Below are 24357 nucleotides of genomic sequence, written 5' to 3' on the forward strand. Positions count from 1 at the left end.
TCATAAAGGTAAGATTGCTTATACGTAGCGAAATTCTGGGCCCTTTATGTGAAACTTTTTTTGACCCATTAATTACTAAATTATTTAAAAAATTGAATGAGTGAGCCCAGAAAATCGAAAATCGGTGACAAGTGATAAATGAAATCTATTACGACAAGTCTCAATTTTCATGAAACCACCTTAGCGAAGAGGGTCCTTCCTCTGGACACGTGACTTCTGTTCTCCATTTTATCGTAAATTGAAATTTGACAAATTACGTTTGATCATGGCCTCTTATGGAAGCTTGTTTCTTTTAATTGAATGTGTGACATAATTTTCAGTCCAAGAAGATACTGCCTCTTCGTGCTCCGTCTTTATCCCTTCTTAATTGCGAACCTGAGAAATAAAAATATCCATCTAAACTGTGAATGTGTAAAGTTATAGAATTTAGTGTCGAATTCAATTGTCTGTGTAGCTTCTTCCTCCAATCAAAACTACTCATAACTTCATCTCCTTGTGACACCTAAACGCTTCACCTCCAACCAAGCTCAGCATATATACTCCTATAATCATAAGCCTCATGTACTTCCCAATCAGAGGCGGAGACAGATAATTTATTTGTTGGGGGCATAAGTAAAATTGATCAATGGATTAGGAGTATATTTGCTAAAAACAATGAGGGCATATTAAATTTATTTAATGATTACCATAAAATTTTAAAAAGTTGTTTGGGGATAAATGTCCCTCTCTCACACAACGTGGCTCCACTGTTCCCAATCATCTCACTAATAACCCACCACATACATTGTTTACAGGGTACAAAATATAGCTTCCAAGCTCCACCGCTCCGGTGAACTCAATCTCCACAACCCCGGCGAAATTCAAAACTGCTTCCATGGATACTATTCTCGAAAACTCAACCAGCAAAGTCCTAGCAAGTCCACCACCAAAGTTTCGGCGAAGTCCAACACCGGTTCCTTGGATAAGAAAAAAGCATTTGCAGCTCCAGTGTTCTGCCAAATAGCCGCAGCATTCGCCATCGTATACATATTCTACCATCCTTGCCAGTGGACTCCAACGTCTCTTCCCTCAAAGTTTGATCACTTCGCCAATATATTAGATATATGATGGTCACAAAGGCGTTCAGGTATGCTGCAGTTTGTAAATCGTTTAATTAATATGAGCAATATGGAGTTTAAAGGCCAAATTTTCGAAACGAAGCGGAAAGTGGTATTTCGGCGTTTTCTGGTGGTCTTTCAGACAAGTCCATCAAGAAAAGGATCAAACAAGGGTCCAATGATTGACCTGAAACCACTTGATGTTCTCGAGAGTCTCTCTAATACTGTTTATCTTGACTGTTTATTTGTTACTATTGTCTGAAATCTTTTAATGGTTTTTGCAGCTGAATGCTCATTTTGTAGAATGTAGGCAGCACATAGATTATGGTAATGAAAGGTATTATATACTCAAACAACATCAAAGAAGCCAAGTATAACAAAGGCAGTCAAGTGGTCATCATTGCCTTACCCGCTTATTCCCTTCTTAATGAGCTTCTACGCTATATCAAATCCATTTCCACCGGTTTGTTACATACTGAAATACTGAAATTCTTTCTAATCGAAGTTTATGTAACATAAAATCGATGTTCTATAGAGAAATGGAGACAACAAAAGTTTCAAGCCTCTTTGACCATCATCATATATTAGTACATGAGGCAACTATGCATTAAAGCAATATTGTTATATTTTTTGAAATTTTCTCAAAATCTATGTGTTAACCCATACGAAAATATTGAGTTTTACGTTAAACGCTCTATATACTGAAGCCTAAACTTTTTAGTGTTGTTTTAAAATTTCTAATCATATTCTACATTTGTATTAACGTATTTTAAACTCTCTTTTATGGTATATGAGAATCGTTCTAATTTTTTTATCAATTAATTAGTAAAACTACGTAATACTATCTTAATCAGTAGAATAATCACTACAAAATCGTTATTTTCTTGAAAAACGGACACAATAAAAGCTCTAAACCTCTTTCAACATCATCATATATTAGTGTAGGATGCAACTATGCATTAACACAATATTGTCATATTTTTTTTAAATTTTTTCAAAATTTTTTTTCTCAAAATCTCTACAAAAATATTGAATTTTGGTATATGTTTTATACACTGAACCTTATAATCTTTAGTGTTGTTTTAAAATTTCTAACCACATTATACATTTGTATTAATTTATGCTAAACTCTCTTTCATGGTATATGAGAATCATTATAATTTTTTATTAATTAATTTAGTAAAACTTCATAATACTCCCTAATTAAATCGCTGGAATAACCACTTCAAAATCACTATTTTCTTGAAAAGCGGTGACAACAAAGAATCCAAACCTCTTTCAACATCATCATATATTAGTGTAGAATGCAACTATGCATTAAACCGATATTGTCATATTTTAAAAAAATTTCTCAAAATTTATGTTTTAACCTCTACAAAATATTAAATTCTGGTAAATGCTTTATATACTGAAGCCTATAATATTTAGTGTTGTTTTAAAATTTCTAACCATATTCTACATTTGTATTAATGTATTCTAAAATCTCTTTCAAGGTACATGAGCATCGTTCAATTTTTTTTATAAATTAAAATAGTAAAATTTCATATACTCCCTAAATTAGTGGTCTAACCAATATAAAATCGCTACTCTAGAGAAATGGAGACAATAAATCTTCCAAACCTCTTTTCCATCATCATATATTAGTACAGGAGGCAACTATGCATTAAAGAAATATTGTTATATTTTTTGAGTTTTTCTCAAAATCTAAGTGTTAACACCTATGAAAATATTGAGTTTTACGTTAAACGCTCTATATACTTAAGCCTAAATTAAGCCTAAATTTTTTAGTATTATTTAAATTTCTAACTACATTCTACATTTGTATTAATTTATGTTAAACTCTCTTTTATGGTACATATGAATCGTTCTATTTTTTTATCAATTAATTAGTAAAACTTCGTAATACTATCTTAACCAGTGGAATATTCACTACAAAATCGCTATTTTCTTGAAAAACGGACACAACAAAGGCTCTAAACCTCTTTCAACATCATCATATAGTAGTGTATAATGCAACTATGTATTAAAACAATATTGTCATATTTTTTGAAAATTTCTCAAAATCTATGTGTTAACCTCAACAAAAATATTGAATTTTGGTAAATGCTTTATATATTGAACCGTATAATCTTTAGTGTTGTTTTAAAATTTCTAACCACATTCTACATTTGTATTAATATATGCTAAACTCTCTTTCATGGTACATGAGCATCGTTCAATTTTTTATAAATTAATTTAGTAAAATTACATATTCCCTAAATTAATGCACTAACCATTATAAAATTTTTATTCTCTAGAGAAATGAAGACAACAAAGGTTCCAAACCCCTATTTGACCTTCACCATATATTAGTACATGAGACAAATATGCATTAAAGCAATATTGTTATATTTTTTTATTTTTTCTCAAAGTATATGTGTTAACCCCTACGAAAATATTGAGTTTTACGTTAAACGCTCAAAATACTGAAGCCTTAAATTTTTAGTGTTGTTTTAAAATTTCTAACCATATTCTAAATTTGTATTAATGTATGTTAAACTCTCTTTCATGGTATATGAGAATCGTTATAATTTTATATTAATTAATTTAGTAAAACTTCATAATACTCCCTAAATCGCTGCAATAACCACTACAAAATCGCTATTTTCTTGAAAAGCGGTGACAACAAAGGCTCCAAACCTCTTTCAACATCATCTTATGTTAGTGTACGATGCAAATATGCATTAAAACAATACTGTCATATTTTTTGAAATTTTCTCAAAGTTTTTGTGTAACCTCTACAAAATTATTAAATTTTGGTAAATGCCTTATATACTGAAAGCCTATAATCTTTAGTATTGTTTTAAAATTTGTAACCACATTCTACATTTGTATTAATGTATACTAAACTCTCTTTCATGGTGTTTGAGCATCGTTCAATATTTTTTACAAGTTAATTTAGTAAAATTTCATATACTCCCTAAATTAGTGGACTAACCAATATAAAATCGCTATTCTCTAGAGAAATAGAGACAATAAATGTTCTAAACATCTTTGACCGTCATCATATATTAGTACAGGAGGCAACTATGCATTACAGCAATATTGTTATATTTTTTCGAGTTTTTCTCAAAATCTATGTGTTAACCTTATGAAAATATTGAGTTTTACGTTAAACGCTCTATATGCTTAAGCCTAAATTTTTTAGTGTTGTTTTAAATTTCTAACCACATTCTACATTTTTATTAATGTATGTTAAACTCTCTTTTATGATAAATGGGAATCGTTCTATTTTTTTTATCAATTAATTAGAAAAACTTCAGAATACTATCTTAATCAGTGGAATATTCACTACAAAATCGCTATTTTCTTGAAAACGGACACAACAAAGGCTCTAAACTCTTTCAACATCATCATATATTAGTGTTGAATGCAACTATGCATTAAAACAATATTGTCATTTTTTTTTTGAAAATTTCTCAAAATCTATGTATTTTGGTAAATGATTTGTATACTGAACCTTATAATTTTTAGTATTTTTTAAAAATTTCTAACCACATTCTACATTTGTATTAATGTATGTTAAACTCTCTTTCATGGTACATGAGCATCGTTCAAGTTTTTTATAAATTAATTTAGTAAAATTTCATATACTCCCTAAATTAGTGGACTAACCATTATAAAATCACTATTCTCTAGAAAAATGAAGATAACAACGGTTACAAACCTCTTTGACCATCACCATATATTAGTACATGAGGCAACTATGTATTAAAGCAATATTGTTATATTTTTTGAATTTTTCTCAAAATCTATGTGTTAACACCTCTACGAAAATATTGAGTTTTACGTTAAACGCTCTATATACTGAAGCCTAAATTTTTTAGTGTTGTTTTAAAAATTCTAACCATATTCTACATTTGTATTAATGTATGTTAAACTCTCTTTCATGTTATATGAGAATCGTTATAATGTTTTAATAATTAACTTAGTAAAACTTCATAATACTCCCAAAATCGGTGGAATAACCGCTATAAAATGGCTATTTTCTTGAAAAACGAAGACAACAAAGGCACCAAACCTATTTCAACGTCATCATATGTTAGTGCAGGATGCAACTATGCATTAAAACAATATTTTCATATTTTTAGAAATTTTCTCAAAATCTATGTGTTAACCCCTACAAAAATATTGAATTTTAGTAAACGCTTTATATACTGAAGCCTATAATCTTTAGTGTTGTTTTTAATTTTCTAACCACATTGTACATTTGCATTAATGTATGATAAACTATCTTTCATGGTAAATGAGCATCTTTCAATTTTTTTATAAATTAATATAGTAAAATTTCATATACTCCCTAAATTAGTGGACTAACCAATATAAAATCGTTATTCTCAAAAGAAATGGAGACAATAAAGGTTTCAAACCTTTTTGACCATCATTATATATTAGTACATGAGGAAACTATGCATTAAAGAAATATTATTATATTTTTTAAATTTTTCTCAAAATCTATATGTCTACGAAAATATTGAGTTTTACGTTAAACACTCTATATACTGAAACATATACTTTTTATTGTTGTTCTAAATTTTCTAACGACATTCTAAATTTGTATTAATGTATGTTAAACTCTCTTTTATGGTATATGAGAATCGTTCTAATTTTTTATCAATTAATTAGTAAAACTTCATAATACTATATATCTAAATCAGTGAAATAACCAACCACTACAAAATCGCTATTTTCTTGAAAAATGGAGGCAAAAAAGGCTCTAAACCTCTTTCAACATCATCATATATTAGTGTAGGATGCAACTATGCATTATAACAATATTGTCATATTTTTTGAAATTTTCTCAAAATCTATGTGCTAACCTCTATAAAAATATTGAATTTTGGTAAATGCTTTATTTACTGAACCCTATAATCTTTAGTGTTGTTTTAAAATTTCTAACCACATTCTACATTCGTATTAATGTATGTTAAACTCTCTTTCATGGTACATAAACATCGTTCAATTTCTTAAAAAAATTAATTTAGTAAAATTTCATATTCTCCCTAAATTAATGGATTAGCCATTATAAAATCACTATTTTATAGAGAAATGAAGACAACAAAGGTTCCAAACCTCTTTGACCATCACCATGTACTAGTACAAGAGACAACTATGCATTAAAGCAATATTGTTATATTTTTTAATTTTTCTCAAAATCTATGTATTAACCCCTACGAAAATATTGAGTTTTACGTTAACCGCTCTGTATAGTGAAGCCTAAACTATTTAGTGAAATACTGCAAGTCCAACACCGGTTCCTTGGATAAGAAAAAAGGATTTGCAGCTCCAGTGCTCTGCCAAATAGTCGCAGCATCCGCCATCGTATACATATTCTACCATCCTCGCCAGTGGACTCCAACGTCTCTTCCCTCAAAGTTTGGTCACTTCGCCGGTATATTAGATATATGATGGTCACAAAGGCGTTCAGGTATGCTGAAGTTTGTAAATCGTTTAATTGATATGAGCAATAGGGAGTTTGAAGGCAAACTTTTTGAAACGAAGCGGAATGTGGTATTTCGGCGTTTTCTGGTGGTCTTTCAAGACAAGTCCATCAAGACAAGGATAAAAAAAAGGGTCCAATGATTGACCTGAAACCACTTGATGTTCTCGAGAGTCTCTCTAATACTGTTTATCTTGACTGTTTATTTGTTACTATTGTCTGAAATCTTTTAATGGTTTTTGCAGTTGGATGCTCATTTTGTGGAATGTAGGCAGCACAGAGATTATGGTAATGAAAGATATTATATACTCAAACAACATCAAAGAAGCCAAGTATAACAAAGGCAACCGTCGTCATCATTTCCTTACCGCTTATTCCCTTCTTAACGAGCTTCTACGCTATATCAAATCCAGTTTCACCGGTTTGTTGCTGGGTACCTTGCAATATGGTTACACGAACCGTATCTTTAGAGATTCTCTGAATCATAAATGTTGTGCGTTTTCATGTAGATGATAGTGTAAGGGAGATAACTACAAATAATCTTCCCAAAAGACCATCTTTGATTGGTTTTCGAATCCGTTTCTTATCATTAAATACCAGGCTGAAGCAACAAACCTATCTGAAGAAGAAGAGTATCTTGGAAAGTTGGTATTGCTGTTTGGAGATAAAGAGAGACTTAAAAGCTCTAATTCTCTTCATTTGACAGGAGCTAAGAAATGCTGAGCTTCACAAGTAAGCTCACAGGTAAGCATATAATAAAAACTTCACATGTAAATGAATGTCGTTTCGTTTTAACCTGCGTTCGGTTTTGTTTCAAAGGCTTCAAGGATGCCCAAATAAATATCCAGATATCCAACATTCAGGAGACATTTTAACCACATGGAACTTTGGAAAAACTTTAAGTTATGTTTTGGTTGCCGTAGGTTGTATGTATATATCATATAGGTTTTATTCGAAATGGATTTTTTTGCAAGTTTCTATCTAATGTATGATGGCTTTGGTGGAAATAGGATTCTTGCAGGTTGCTTACTATTGTCATGTTACAATCCACTTGGTTTTGGCTGAAGAAATCCAACGTCTTAAAGAATAATTTATAAAATAATGTAGATGGGTATGTTGTGGGATATTGAAGATGTGCCTTATAGAACACGTAACTGATAATTTTTGTCACTTTAACGTTAATACTATTTTTTAAACCATTAATGTTAATAAATTATGTATTTAATAATGTAATTGGATAGTTTTTTGTTTTAGTTAAATGTATACAACTCCGATAGAAAACTAATTAATTTTGTTTATAATCTTCACTTAGAAAACATACTTCCTCTGTTTCTTAAAAAAAAATGTCATTTAGAATTTTATTTTCGTGCCGTTTAGTATTTTCAATGCGGAATTTTAAATAAATTTTCATTTTTAATTTCATTATGTTAGTGAATTAATTAAAAAGCAAAAAATTTAGTGTGTGAACAAAGAATAAAATAGAATTTTAAGTGATTTCTTAATGCGTGAAAAAAATTCCAGTGACACTTTTATTAAATACAAGAAGTATATTTATTGTTTACAAAGCTTTACCTATGATGAAAACAAAAAAGGTTACTATTTAAATGGACAGATATATATAGAAATTTCATATAAATGCTAATCTGTAACTACAAAAGCACTTACAAATTTCTTAACATTTTTTCAAATGTTTTTATGAATCTTTGACTACAAAAATAAACAAACAATTAGTTACGTTATCTTAAATAAATACACTGTCCTCATAGCAAATTAAATTTAAACTTCTGCGTATAGCCATACGGTGTTACGGTTAACACATAGCTCGACAACTTCACATTCACTGACAATGTTCTAATAAAAACCGATGACACCACCACTGGGAAAATCAGACACACCCCACCCTCGCCGTATATTCATAAATTGATATGATTAACAAATTTTAAATTAACACAGAAGCCGAACATGAACGGAAATCAACCAAAGCTTTTTTTTTGCTAAAACCAACCAAAGTTTCCCCACATCAGCCTGTAAATTACTACAAACTCAACAAAAACTTCAACAAATCCACTTGAAATCTGACCTACAACATCATCATCGCGGTTAGATCACCTCATATAACAAAAAAAATCTTGAATGTCCCACCAAATTTTCCTCAAACGAATAAATAATTCCAAAACAATAACATAACAACATTCAAATCTCCCAAAATAAGCTCACTTAAAGCATTCCTTAACCAGTAGAAAGGGAAGCATGAAAACCAATTATCAGAAAGCGCCTAAAGAGTTCAGTTCTAAAAACTCGTGTCCTGCAACTACGATTTAAAAAAAAAAATTATTTTTAAGGGTTTCAACTTCAACACCAGCTCCTACCATCCCAGTTCATTACTATAATAAAACGTTCAAATCATAATTGACTAGAAACACTTATTAAACATATAATCAACAAATTCATTCCAACATCCTTAATCAATAGCCCATCATATAATCTCAGCTTACCAACTTCAAACACCACAGTTGGAAGAACTCAATTATTGGATCACATCATGATAAAACTCTAACCACCACCACACTAGCTTAGCACATATATAACTCATTCATATCTTTTTACAAAACAACCTAAGTTCAGAAGTGGCAATCGATAATGGAATAAAAGCGCCGTCATTGACCTTAAAAACCTAATAAGTATATATAATTTTGACATTATCCTTATCATGGCCATGTTAGCCATTGCCACGCTAGCACCTCTCTGTACTTGCATTTAAAACACTAGCTCCTCTCTTTCTTTCAAATATTACTAAAGTATATTACTTAAAAATTTAATTTGCAATTTTAACAAAATTTCAAACATCATTGTAAATTTTATAGAAAGAATATGAAGAAACAACACACAAACACGTGCAAAAAAACAATTCACCAAAACAAACTTCCCCGAGCCCTATTGTTTACAAGCAACATTAGGTTACAAGTTCTCAACATCTTTATACTATACATAATATTAAAAATTGGCAAATATTATAGCCAAATATTGTTTCACTATTGGGAAATATCAGAGTTTTTGCTTAGTATTTTCCACAATTTCATAGTAACATTCACCCTTCTTTCATCAATCCCCTCTTTATAACCTTAAAGACAACCCTAAACCAAAATATTTACTATGTTACACCCACTATATTTACGATACACACATTACATAAAATTTTACACTAGCTTGCCAAACACATAAAATACAACCATATTAAAAGCTTTATATCTATTGACAATGATAATTATCCAACAAAATCATAAATTTTAAACCGAGCAACCCGCCACAAACCACTAGTGAATAATAAACCCTAATTACCAGGAGCTTCGATATCAGGAGCTTCTCTCCAGTGACGACGACAATGATGATCTCTCGTCGATTAGCTTCCAGATTCCTTAAACCCTTGTCTTCTTCTTCTTCTTCATCCCTCAACGCCTCTCTTCATCACCATCTCCACTCCTCTTCTCCTATAAGAAACCACTTGATCCACGGATCTGAAATTAACAAACTAAGTCTCTTAAGATCCTTCTCTGCTTTGGAGAAGCTGCGATCTGAAACATGGTCGTCAACGAAGTACTTCTCAACACCGAGCGGGGACCTCAACCCAAACCCAGAGGAGGAGCCCAAGATGAAGCACCAGGAGATCGAAGGCCCAATGGTGGAACGCGACGTGTCAGCGCTAGGGTACGAGACGAGACAAGTCTTCGAAGGGATGATGAAGAACATGTACAGTCTAAGCGGAGCCATGGGTCTTCTCGGTTTAACTCAATTGATCGTCGGAGGGACTATTCTCTACGTTACTCGATCGAATCGGATGCACGAGATGACGATTCAGAGCTGCGTGGCGTTCGGGTTCCCGTTCGCGGTAGCGTTGATGCTGAGACGGTCGTTGAAGCCGATGTGTATTTCAAGAAGATGGAGGAAGCTGGGAGGTTGCAGATTCTGACTTTGACGCTACAGGTTGCTAAGAATCTCAATGTATTGTTCGTTAGAGCTCGTGTCGTGTCTATCTTGTGCGTTGCTGGGTTGTCTTGTGGAAACGTGTTCCTCTTGTTGCCTCCATGAAAATGGAGCAAATATATACATTTTTATTGTTCTTTTAATATCATTACAAAAGAACACGTTATCAAATAGGTTTTGAGAATGATTATTTATAGAGAAAGAAATAAAATTTGAAAATCCGATTGTGTGATTCTGTTTCCTATGCTCCTCTTTTTATCTATCAAGCAAAATTAGAAAGTCTGATTGTGATTCTGTTCGGACATCAGTCATACTAGGCGAACAACTTCTGTCACTAATGTGTCTCGGTAACTGAACTGCATAACAACCACATATTATGGCAGACAACTTACCCACTTGGTTGCCTAGTCGCTGGATCGGTTACTATGACAGCTTTAAGCACTTCACCAAACTTATTAAAATGCCTCGAAAGGCTATCCTTGGTGGCAGCAAAGTGAACCTGTTTTACGACCAACCACATTCAAATCAATCCACCAAATGAAAACATTTTGCTGAATTCCAGTTTGAGTGGGAACAAACAGTACACCCTCTGTTCCCTAATATAAAATATTTTTAAAAAAATTTGATTTTCCAAAACTCCAAATCCAACTCTTCCCACTCTAAGTTGGACAATCCAACTTTCCTTCCCAAGAGCGAGCACATCTTACATCCAACTCTTTATATAGCTAGGATTTAATGTGCTTTGATATTTTTAAAGTATTTTAATTCTATTGATACTGGTCGAGGGAAAATGGACATTTAATTTCCAAAGTATTTAAAATCGGCAGTTTTAATACTCAAGTATTGTTTCTGCATATTTATTCTCAAACTAATAGTTGACTGCGCAAAATTAGAAACAAAATAGTTAAATGTTAACTGGTGAACGGAAAAATAAAGGTTTTTGTCAAATTTTTAACGGTAGAATATTCTAATCATGATTTTGTGCAGTTAATGATTAGTTGAGGAATATTTTAATTTAGTTGAGGAATAAATATGCGCATATAATAGTTGAGGAATAAATATGCCAATTTTCCCTACCGGTTGATCAATATTAATTTACTGCATTGTTTATATAGCAGGGCCAGGAACGCCTAAATTCTGCAGATACCAGTCATTTACTCTAGTCCATAAATTGAGGGATTCCCGAAAATAAATAAAGTTCAGCTTATCGCTGAGGAGTTCTGCAGGAGTGTGATCCAATTCTCGCTGAAGGTTTAAAACATATTCGGACTGAATAACTCCCTTTTGAAATTCCCAGCGCATGTTAATTAAGAAGTGATTCAACCGGGTTAAACTCCTCATAATAATGGGATTATCCATTAATTCCTCTTTTAGAGCGATTGTACCTGAACAGTATAAAGGGTGTTCCGTTATGGCGTCTAATGACGTATTAGGAAACATGCCGAGAACTAGAACTTCTGGCAGAACGTCATTATCTGTCAAACTGGTGGAATTGGTTTTAAATTTATACTATTAATAATATTTATTTCCTATGTAAAACATTTTATATTATTGAACGGATGGAGTAACAATCATTACATTGACAACAAAGATTGTTCGAGAATTAGCATCTTCCAAATGGCGGGTAGTGGATAATGTCCCAGCAAATGATATTTGTAGCTTGTCGAAGTAAAGAGCTATGGCATATATATCTGGTATAGATTCCATTTTGAGAGTATATTATCTTTAGACCAACTCATTGAGGGGAATAGGAACCAAAGAAGTGCAAGGACAAATGAAAAAATGGTCTCAATAATTTTTTTTATATCTGTTTTGTTTTGTGGAATTATGTTTCCTTATTCACATGTTGGTTAGTTTATGTATTTTGTATTTAAAGTTCGGTTAACGTTATATGAAATGATGTCAAAAAAATGTTTAACAAACTCTCTTATAGCATTGAAGAGAGACCTTAATTGGTATCAAAACAATCTTATGTTGTAAGTAGGGATGTTAATATGGGCTCAACGTGATAGGGTTAGCCCTAACCCTGCAAACCCATTTGTAACCCTAACCCTCATTTTTTAAACAGGGTTTAAATAGGGTTGGCCCTAATAGGACCAGGGTTTAAATTCTAACCCTTTTATTTTGATTCACACAACTATTATACAATATTTAATAATGTTTTTCATCAAAAAAAACTTAAAGTAGAGTTTTCTCGCCAAAAACTGAACAACGAAATTTTCCGTCGAAACCGCAAAATCGAGTTTTCAACTAAAACAACAAAATCGAGTTTTCCTTCCAAAAACGCAAAATCGAGTTTTTCGTCAAAACTTCGAAATCGAGTTTTCCCGCTAAAAAATCAAAATCGAGTTTTTCGCCAAAACCTCAAAATCGAATTTTCCCGTGAAAACGTAAAATTAAATTAAGTTTTTTTGGAAAACCCGTAAAACTCAATTTCACGGTTTTGGCGGGAAAACTCGATTTGCCGGTTTTGTAGGGAAAACTCGATATTGCGGTTTTAGTTTTGGCGGAAAAACTCGATTTTGCGGTTTCAGCGGAAAAACTCGATTTTGCAGTTTTGGCGGGAAAACCTGATTTGTCGGTTTCGGCGGAAAACTCGTTTTTGCTGTTTCGGCGGGAAAACACGATTTTGTAGTTTTCCGCGGGAAAACTCGATTTGCCGGTTTCGGCGGAAAAACTCGATTTGCCGGTTTCGGCGGAAAAACTCGATTTGCCGGTTTCGGCGGAAAAACTCGTTTTTGTGGTTTTGGCGGGAAAACTCGATTTTGCGGTTTTGGCGGGAAAACTCGATTTTGCAGTTTTGGCGGAAAAACTAGATTTTACGGTTTCTGCGGGAAAACCCGATTTGCCGGTTTCGGCGGAAAACTTGATTTTGCTGTTTTGACGGGAAAACGCGATTTTACAGTTTTGGCGGGAAAACTTGATTTGCCGGTTTTGACAGGAAAACTCGATTTTGCGGTTTTTGCGGTTTTTGCGGGAAAACTCGATTTTGCGGTTTTGGCGGGAAAACTTGATTTTGTGGTTTTGGTGGAAAAACTCAAATTAGGTTTTGGCGGAAAAAAACACAATTTTTTTTTGACGGAAAAATTTTATTCTTAGTTGTGGAGCAAAAACTCGATTTTGCGATTTTGGGAGGAAAACTTTTGATTTTGATGCTCAACAAATTGGAGGAAAGAATCATATGATATCTTAATTTTTCTAGTTTTATCTTTAAAATTTAAGAACAAAAATAAATGAAATATTTTTTTCAATTAAATGAGTTAACCCTGGTACCAGCCCTAACCCTTGATTATAATAGGGTCAAAATAGGGTTGGGTTAAAATAGGACTGGGCTTATAATAAACAAAAGAGGGCTGAGCCCTGACCCTGTAGTTAACATCCCTAGTTGTAAGGTATCAAGGGAGTGATAGGGTTCACTTCTGATAACTGGAACAAGTAAAAAAATGAAAGAGAAGCCAAGTCTGTACATATCCTACCATAGAGAACAAACATAATTTAGGGAGCCATGTCCATGTGGAACCTTGTATTTTTTAAGTCAGGGAGGTTCACTTCCTTAGCCTTTGCAATCTCACTATCCATTTGAGCTAGTACCTCAGCGGTTCAGTGTTTCCGGAATCAATCAATGACATGATCTTCTCACGAACCACATCTGGTTTAATCTCGATAGGAGCACGAGCATATATATATCTCCCCGAGCTTGGTTTGCTTCTTGAATGCAATTTCCTTCATTTTGCTAGCTTTCAGCTTGTCAAGCCTATTCACTTCCACCTCAGACTTTCAAGTTTTTTTAAGAAAAACAGTTAAGCATTTGGTTGATCGATATAATGTCAAGTTCAACAATACCTGCTCGATCAGATCAATCACTTATACCCTTTTTTTTGTGCACAGATGAAACACTTAACACAACATTCCACCAATTGTCTACTCTCCTCTCATAATTGGGATGGGCCAACATGTATCAGTATTAGGCCCTCCGGCTTTGGACAATATATTTGCTAGGTAATACGAACAGTAAAAAATGTTTTATGAAACGAAATAGTAACACTTTAATATGACAAGTTGTATACTGTATAAGAAAATGCGCAATTTTCAAGTTGAAGTTTTATTCCTCAGCTTGTACAACATTCCACCAATAGTCTTACTCTCCTCTCATTCCGAAGCTGATGTTTGACACTTTGAGGTATGAATGGTGACCGAGGAATAATGCATTCTCTAGTATTTCTATAAAAAAATACTATTCACAAGGAATAATAATTTCTTCTCATTTTCTCTCATTTTTTTTTTGTAAAAAATTAAAGAACAAAATTATTTCTTATTAAATTTGAAAAAAACAATCATTCATTTTCATTTCTGCTATTTTATTCTTGTATATTTTTTTCTATTCGTTTCTCTTGTTTTTTGAACGGTCACCAGTGAGACTCTAACTAATCCGTGTAGTTGCGTTATTTATTGGACAAAGACTAGGCCTAACTAAAATAGACTTTTCTAGTAGGGCTGGGTTCTATACGTGTACCTGCGTGTGATAGTCATCATGAGATATCACACTTTTTTCTTTCACGAGATAAATCTAGTGCAATCACATGATGTTGCATCATATAAAGACAGGTGAGTTGATAAAAGTTATGCTACAAGTTGTTCTTTTTATAAGAATGCGTAAAATCTTGTTTATATAGTCTTTAGAAGATAATAATCAAACTTAAAATAAGCCATACAACTCAAACACGTTATTGGCCGCTCTTTTACACGCCAAGCAAACTTGTCGAGAGGATGTGGGTTGTGACGCACACGAAACAAGTTTCCAAATTACCAAAACACCCTTCATTTTTCTCGAATCTACACACACATACCACTCGATAACTCGTCTTTGATGATCGAGGATATCACATCTTAAGCAAATAAAATTCATGAATCCATAGAAGTCCCTAAAAGCTACAACAATAATAATCATCATTCACTAAACAATAAATTTAGTTTCGAATTCAAATCGAGAAGAGAATCTCTCTGATCTTTCATTACAAAACAGACAGCAACAAATCAATGTCTGCGAGAGCATCTCCCTGTCCGAACTTTATAGATCGGAGCTTGAACCACGATTGGAGATTTTTTTTTTTTTTAAATCAAATTCGAATTTAACTTTTAAACTTTGACCGTCTTCGCCGCCTTGACCACCGGGTTCTCTCTAGCGATCGCCTCGCGACCGGCGGTTTTGTAGTCGTAGCTGCACTCATGGCGATCGGAGTAACGGTGCTCGGAGCAGAAAAGGTCACCGCATCGGCATCTGAACCCGGTCAGCCCGACCTTCTTCCGACAACCGGAACACCGGTTTACCGTCTGCTGATCTCTCTTAACCGGATCGATCTCCCTGGGACGGATCACGACTTTGGCTGGCGTGGGCCTAAGATTGACGGATCTCGACGCTCTCTTCAACGTCGAACCGGAGTCTACGCCGGCGGCGGCGATGGAAGCGTTGAAACATTTCTGACACATGTTGTTGGTGGCTGGATTCGCTGTAACGCCGCAGTTATTTGAGCAGAGCGTGGTCGTGGCGGTGGCGGGGGTCGTCAGGGATTCGAGGACCTTGAACTCCGTCTCTTCCTTCTCCGTCCTCTGCGCCATCTTTATTGGTTTCACCCTCCTCCGGCGAGCTCACGGGTCGTATAGAGAGAATCAGAGGAGAGAGAGAGAGAGAGAGAGGAAATGAATGGAATGTGAGCCTCATAGAGACGCGTTTCCCTCTCTTATCATCTTTCTCCACCACGCCCACTTTCCGTCTTCCTGTTGTAGAATTACCTAAATATCCTCTCCGCTTTCGCGGAATTACAGATGATTTTAAATATTACAGTACATTTCAATGATTCTAGAATGCCTTAATGCACCATAAAGCGGATACGTGGGTCTCTTTCATATTTTTGTTTTTATTTATGATTTTCTTTGACTATATATCTATATTATTAAAAAGAATTACACATTTGAAAATATTTTTACTTCATTAATTAAACTATTTTTTTTGTTTATTTTTTCAGTTGCATTTATGAAATATTCTAGAACGAATAAAACTGTTAATTTATTACTTGTCTTTTCAGTTACATTAATGAAATATGCTTAAATGAATTTAAACTTCATATTTTATTGTTTGTCTTTTTCAGTTACCTTAATGAAATATCCTTAAATAAATTTGGACATAATGTCATTTAATCAACCAAAAAAAACTCATGAGTTATCCTTACGTGCATAATTTTAATAATGGAGATTTTAAAAAACGTACATCATTAAAATGTTACCTAAAACATGCAGCACTAATATATAACATGCATCAATAAAACTAGAATTTGACTCACACAATTGTACGGATATTATTTTCAGTTGATTAAATTTAAAAATAATTATTTATTCAAAAAATATTTAAGAATGTCTATGTTTTTAAAAATTATATGGTATTATTTGCTCATAACTCATTTGTCATTTGATAAATTGTTAGAAAATTTTTTTTAGCATAATATAACTCAGTTTTCATTTGCTAAATTTATGGTTTTTATTTATATTTTTATTATTTAATTATAATATTTTTATTTTATATTTGAAAGATGAATGAATTTTCTTTCAAACAATATTTGTGTAAATGTATTTTTTTTTAAAATAATCAATTAAAATTGTTATTATCATTGAATATCATTAATTTTGACATAATTTGAGTTTTTGTTTACATCAAAAACTTATCATATTTTAGGATAATTTTAATTTAAAATGTAATTTTCATATTTTTCAAACAAATTCTAAAATATTTTTTAAATATTTTGTTATAATTGTTAAAAAGTATTGAGTTGCATTTCAAATAAAAAGGTAAAGATATTAAAAATATTCTAATTAAAATATGTAAAATTTAATATAGTTTTAAGGAAATGGTCAAAATAAAAAAAATTACACATAAAATAATCATGATTTTTGTTAACTGGACGGATCATTATTTATATGATATCGCACACAAAAGAAAAATTTTTGTTTTTAAAATTATCTAATTAACTCTATACTCATTTTTTTTTTATATTTTTATATGATATCACACATTCGTAAAAAAATAGATAGTTTAAGATGCAAAAAAAAATATTTACTTAATGAATATAATATGAACGAATATTATAAATACATCATTTAATAAAATAAATAATTAAAAACTGAAAATTCGCGGACGTGTCTAGTTATAAATTATTTTATTATCACTGAGATATGGAAATCGATGCGATATGGGCCAAGTTGCTTACCGTTTACAGATCAGGTTTCTCTCTCTCATATCTTTTAAGGATATGGGCCAAGTTGCTTACAGTTTACAGATCATGTTTCTCTGTTATTTTTAAACTGAGATATAATGAAACAAAACAACATACAGTAGTTCTTGATTCTCATATATTTAGAGGTGCTGACGAGGATCGGTAACAATGTAGCCTATGCTTAATCCTTTTAAAACATCTTAATTAGCAATTATTTATTATTAAAAAAAGAAAAAAAAAGTTGCTAAAATTAGGAGAAAAGGCTGCCTAAAACGTCGGGTTGTTTCTAAAGGTCAATGCCTAAACAGCTAAACCCAAAATCAAAAGCAAAAAAAAGGAAGCATCAAAAGAAAAGGAAAAAAAAATTCAAAAAGTTAAAAAGAGAGAAAAAAAAACACAGAGAAAATCGAACATCCAAATATGGAATTCAGACAGTAGATTTGTCATCTCCCTCGTAAAGCCATCCAAACGGAGTTACGATCTCTCCCTCTGTATCGTAACTCCTCATCAGAATCAATCTGCTTCCAATCTCGATCCAGTTCTCCCTCAACACAAAAGGTATTCATTACTCATGTTCTGTCTGATTACAAATCGATCCGTTTTATTACATATAAAAAGATGTTTATTTTTTTTGTTAGGGAAGGAGGAAAATAGCAAGTTTTGATCTGTTGGGTGTTGTTAAATAAAGTATCTTTCTTTATGGTATCGGAAACTATATTACGGATGATAGCACCATGTTGGAAACGACCTTCTGTGAAAGGGGAACATTCTACAAGAGGAGACGCTAACGGAAGATGCGACGGTCTTCTTTGGTATAAAGATTCTGGTAACCATGTCGCTGGAGATTTTTCAATGTCTGTGATCCAAGCTAACAATCTTCTCGAAGATCATAGCAAACTCGAGTCAGGGCCCGTTAGCATGTTCGATTCGGGTCCTCAAGCTACTTTCGTCGGTGTTTATGATGGTCATGGAGGTCCTGAAGCAGCTCGGTTTGTTAATAAACACCTCTTCGATAACATCCGAAGTAAGTACGCTGTGTCTGGATACTCCCAAGTTAATTAAAAAAAAAAAAGTATGTTGTTGTCTTGCGTTGTGTGGTGAGTTAGATTGTGTGTTGAGACTTTCTATTGGATGCAGAGTTTACGTCGGAGAATCATGGAATGTCTGCATCTGTTATAACGAAAGCGTTTTTAGCCACGGAAGAGGAGTTTCTTTCTCTTGTGCGGCGGCAGTGGCAGACGAAGCCGCAGATTGCTTCTGTTGGAGCTTGTTGTCTCGTAGGGATCATATGTAGCGGGTCGTTGTACATTGCTAACGCGGGGGATTCTCGGGTTGTGTTAGGAAGACTGGAGAAAGCGTATAAAGCTGTCAAGGCTGTTCAGCTGTCGTCAGAGCATAACGCAAGTCTTGAATCTGTGAGAGAGGAGTTGCGGCTGTTGCATCCTGATGATCCTCAGATTGTTGTCTTGAAGCACAAAGTATGGCGTGTCAAAGGTATTATACAGGTAAAAAATAATAATGCAGACTGTCGATTTCTATGCTTCGTTATGTTCGAGAAATCGTTAGGCGGTAGTTAGGCGTTTTATATGGGATTATTGATTAGGTAGCCGGCTATACCGATTATTTAAAAATTGTTTAGGTCTGATTTGCCGACTAGGTGGTGGCTAGACCGACTTTTAGAACACTGAGTTCTATGTTTTTAAAATTAGAGTATAAGAAGAGATTTACAATGTCTTTATCACTTTAGGAAGTGGCGAATAGAAGATTTATTTGCCAAATTCTAAGTCTTTTGAAACATTTTTTTGTTTTTTCAAAGGTCTCACGGTCAATTGGTGATGCCTACTTAAAGAGATCAGAATTCAACCGGGAGCCACTATTAGCAAAGTTCAGGGTACCTGAGGCTTTTCAAACGCCGATCCTTAGAGCAGAGCCTGCGATTACAGTACACAAAATACATCCAGAAGATCAGTTTCTTATATTTGCATCAGACGGCTTGTGGGAGCACTTGAGCAACCAGGAAGCTGTTGATATTGTGAACACTAACCCTCGTAATGTAAAGACTCTTCTCGCTCTTTCTCTCATTTATCTTTTCCTATGACTGTAGATTGAAACGTATAGATGCAGGGAATTGCGAGGAAGCTTATAAAAACAGCTCTAAGAGAAGCAGCAAAGAAGAGAGAGATGAGATATTCAGATCTAAAAAAGATTGATAGAGGAGTGAGGAGACATTTTCATGATGATATAACTGTGATTGTCGTGTTTCTTGATTCACATCTCGTCAGTAAAAGTGTCTCACGACGACCACTCATCTCTATCTCAGGCGGTGGTGACTTGGCTGGTGGACCTTCTACCACTTGACAGTTGACACACTCTCACCACAATCTATAAATATTCTATATTTACATATCCACTTTTTATATATAACACATTGCAGAGAAACACTTCAAGCTCCTTTTTTCTTTATATAAATTTCATTTTAATTCATTTCCAAACAAAATGATGAGTTGAAACACAAATGTACGATAAAGAGATTTATCATTTGTTGGAAAGATTTGATTTACTGATTGCATCGTCTTCCATTTTTTTGCTTCTGTTGTCTTTTATTACGTATCAACATGAACATGAATGAATATGTGTTCATGTTGATATATTGTTAAATGCTGTGTGTTTACGAATTGTTTAGTACTGATGAAGGATATTATCGAAAATGAATAAAACCATACATATAAGAAAACAGAGAAAGACAGCTCCATGAAAACGGATCTTGTCACCTTGGCATGTGATGGCCGTTGAATAATGTCATAACCAAGACAACGCGAATGAGGAGTTATAGGTCATAAATGCTGGAAAAGCTCTGATAAATACTACTTAGTATTCTCTCATCCAGGTTATATGTGAAACAGTTGATAAAAAAAATAGTTCCACGTAAATATTATCATAAGAGCTAATCAAATCAATGGTAACAGGGCAGGGTGGTCCGGAGTATGGGCAAAGGAACCGAACGCTTAGGACATCATAATTTTAGTTGTAAATAGGGCATTTTAAAAAATTTGCATGAATAATAAGGGCGTAAAATTTGAAATGAGCACAGGGCATTAAAAAAATGAAAATGTTGGAGTGCCCACTGAGGGAGATGCTTAAATGGCTTCTGTATGACCGACCACATGAATCACATGTAGAGTATTTATAGAGGCCCAGCTTTGTGGAAAATTTGTTTTATTAAGTGTTATCTCTAATCACCGGTACATTATCCCACTATATAAAAAGGGCTATTTTTAAGCGTCCTAAGGCTATCCACACGCTCAAAATAATCAGGGCCAATCAAATTGCTACGTCACTGCCAGATTGGGCTTGAAATTTTTTTAAAAAAAATTATATGAATCCAGTTTGGCCCATCTCGAAGCCCGAGCATATTCCGGTGTTCATTTTGTTCCTAACCCTAAGCGCCGTCTCATTCTGTTCTACACATCTCTCTCCTTCAACATCTAACCTTATCGCCTCCTCATTCCTTCGTTGATTCTCTTCCTCTCCCTTACCTCCTCCCGCATAACGCCTCCGATGAGAGCGCTAGCACTTCAATGTGCTCTCATAAATCCCCCATTCAAGATCCCTATGGACCCTCCACTTCCCCTCTCCGGCTCGCTGATATCTAGATCCCTATATATATTCTTCTCACTCTTACCACAGATCGTAAAATCCAGAGTCTTATCATGGCAAAAAACACTGCAAATCTTTCCGGCGAAGCTTCTTCTCCTCTCCTCTTTCGACATGTTTCACCAGGACCCGGTGATTCGACCTTGCAGTTTAGGCTTCTTCATTTCTGGGAAGCTCGCAAGAATGTCAAAGGAGGACCCGACATCCTTCTTGGGATCGAGATGCTTATGATTGATTCGGAGGTATATCTTCATGTTTCCTTATGCATGTCGTTTAAGCTTCTGGAATACACGAACAGTAAATTGTTTAAGCGTTTTTCAAAAAAAAATTGAACATTGTGTTGAGATGAAATTATATAGGCATATCTTCATAAAAGCTAAATTGATTGGTTAGAGATGAAATTATATAAGCGTCTGTTGATAAAAAACTTATGGTTGGTTCCTGAAAAAAATTGAACATTGTGTTGAGATGAAATTATATAGGCATATCTTCATAAAAGCTAAATTGATTGGTTAGAGATGAAATTATATAAGCGTCTGTTGATAAAAAAACTTATGGTTGGTTCCTGTCTTATTATGCATTTCGTTTGCGTCTGTTGATAAAAAACTTCATTGATTGGTTCCTGTCTTATTAGGCGTATCTTGAAAACAAACGTGACTGATTGGTTTGAGATGAAATTATAAAGGCGTATGTTTTAAAAAAACTTGATTGTTTGGTTTCACATCATATTAGTGTATTTTTGATTTGTCTTCATGTTCAAATGATATTAGCGTATATTTGATTTGTCTTCATGTTTCATTATCATGTACCTATTAAATGAACGTGTCTTTATCAGAACTTAAACTGCTATAAAACATGGCTCTGAGTAATACGAGAAGTGGAAAGATTGTTTTTGTTGCCTTGCATCTATCTATTTGAACGGTTTTAGTTCTATATATTGTTCAAATAACACACTCTACTTTTAGATATTCGACTGACCCAATAATGTCTCTCTGTTATATAGGGTACTGTGGCTCAGGGGTTCATCGGTCTGAACCGTCGCAACCAATACGAGAAAGAGCTCAAGTGTGGGATGATCTACACACTGACCAACTACTATGCATCGAACACCAAGGTGATGTACCATGTTGCTGACCAGAGGCTGGTAATTTGCATCTCACACGCCTCTGAGCTGAGGAAGGTGGAAGAAGACATTGAAGCCATTTTGACAGAGCGCTTCAGAATCCATTCCTTTGCAGATTTTGAAGCCAACTGTGATCTCAGAGGAGATCTTCACGGTAAGGGTTTAGTTGTTTTCTTACCAAGTTTAGACCAGTACAGCTTCCCAGTTGATTGTTTGTAGCCGTCTAAGTAACAATCCGTGTAACTTTGTGTTGTAGATGTTGTCGGCCACCTTAAGCTGGTTGATGGGCATCCTCTCCATCAGCGTCCGGTTTTGTGCACCAAGGATGACTCAGCTTCTCGGAAAGTGATGGTTCATTTGCAACTTAAAGAGTAAGCTACTATAATTCAGCCATTGTTTTTAAATTTATGATCCTTACTGAAACATCTATTTTTTTTTACTTTGCAGTGGTCCAGTGATTAACGTGTACCTATGGGACGAGGCTGCGGAGAATTTCCGCGTGAAGTTTGACGCCTGTGCAGACACTCCAACGGTTCTATTGGTTACAACGGTCAATCCTAAGAGACTCGGTGGTAATATCACACACTCCATATAAGACTTCCTAATCACTCAAATTCAATTACATAACCCTATCACTAACTGCTTCTGTATTGGCAGGGAAATTATGCCTAAGTTCAATGTCTTCATCAAGAGTGTTTTTGGACGAAGAGGTTGACCCCACCAAGGAATACTTGACATGGTTAGTATTTTACATAACCCTACCACTAATCACTCGCACTCAGTTACACTCGGTTATTGTTCAGATATATTTTACTTGACCACTTTTAAGAACCTTGATGATCGCCTGTTGTTAATTTTTTTGGCAAGGTTGACCACGAACCTGATATCTTGCATATTTCTAATGTTTTATCCATTCACCCATGTGCATTTTGATCATATAGATTAGGATTTAGCCATGTTTAGGTTGCATTTTGCATACATGAGTCCTTATCAGGTATTGGAGTACCACATGGAGTTCTTGGAGACATTTGGGTGCAATTGGAGTCCAAAAGAAGTGTTTAAAGTGATCATTGGGCGAGCACCTTACCGGAGCGACCAGTCCGGAGCGACACCGTCAAGTCGCTCTGATCTCCCAATCAGAGCGACCTTACCAGAGCGACAGGGAAGAGTCGCTCGCGTTTGGATCACCCGGAGATGCGAGAACGAGTCCGGAGCGACCTCTCGCAGCGACACAGCGAGGTCGCTCCCGAAGCATGGAGCGACTACTCGGAGCGACGAGCGGAGGTCGCTCCGCGTCTTATTTCTGCTCGAACTTATGATTTCTCAAGGGCCTTTTGGTCATTTCATGATGCACGTTTTTATTTTCTAAACCTATGTTTTAATACTCTGTAAGCCACCAAGAGGAGATTATCTTTTGATCTATTGAGAAATACACAAAAACTCTCTTGAGAAGTTCAATCTCTTGGATTTTGATTGTTATGTTCTTGTGTTATTGTTGATTTCTTATCTATTTCTCTACATGATTAATCTGAAATCCAATATGGGTTTAAGAAAAATCATGGAGATTAGTGAGTAATCACCTTTTGAATTCATGGGTTAGGGAGATCAAGGGTGATTAGGTTAGTTCTAGGATGTTTTAGTGTAGATCATTCTTGTTCCTTGCTAGTAGAGTATTCATAATGCATCTTCTGAGTTGGCCACTCAAAAGTTGATCAATAGGCATTTCCCACCCAAAAGGTGTTTGATGAAATGCCTGAG

General features: G+C 34.1%; 2 protein-coding genes and 1 pseudogene across 3 annotated transcripts; 2 read left to right on the top strand and 1 right to left on the bottom strand.

Moving 5' to 3' along the window:
- Nucleotides 1–9772: 9772 nt before the first annotated feature.
- Nucleotides 9773–12053, top strand: LOC106386329 (annotated as a pseudogene).
- A 3454-nt stretch (nt 12054–15507) lies between these two features.
- On the bottom strand, nt 15508–16395 carry LOC106389860 (zinc finger A20 and AN1 domain-containing stress-associated protein 5). The gene has a single exon (XM_013830210.2). It carries the CDS (start codon nt 16171–16173, stop codon nt 15694–15696), a length of 480 nt encoding a protein of 159 aa, XP_013685664.1. The 5' UTR covers nt 16174–16395; the 3' UTR covers nt 15508–15693.
- Nucleotides 16396–18114: 1719 nt separating this feature from the next.
- Nucleotides 18115–20386, top strand: LOC106389861 (probable protein phosphatase 2C 38). 2 transcript variants are annotated; one of them, XM_048759219.1, is made up of 5 exons: nt 18115–18380; nt 18461–18846; nt 18960–19327; nt 19639–19875; nt 19947–20386. In XM_048759219.1, the coding sequence occupies exons 2-5, from the start codon at nt 18522–18524 to the stop codon at nt 20178–20180; spliced, it is 1164 nt and encodes a 387-aa protein (XP_048615176.1). In that variant the 5' UTR covers nt 18115–18380; nt 18461–18521; the 3' UTR covers nt 20181–20386. The 2 variants fall into 2 exon arrangements, with proteins under 2 accessions (XP_048615176.1, XP_022554218.1); XM_022698497.2 differs by having other exon boundaries at nt 18466–18846.
- The last annotated feature ends 3971 nt before the right edge of the window (nt 20387–24357 follow it).

Source organism: Brassica napus, chromosome C5 (assembly GCF_020379485.1).
Source record: "Brassica napus cultivar Da-Ae chromosome C5, Da-Ae, whole genome shotgun sequence".
In the NCBI taxonomy this organism is placed as follows: domain Eukaryota; kingdom Viridiplantae; phylum Streptophyta; class Magnoliopsida; order Brassicales; family Brassicaceae; genus Brassica; species Brassica napus.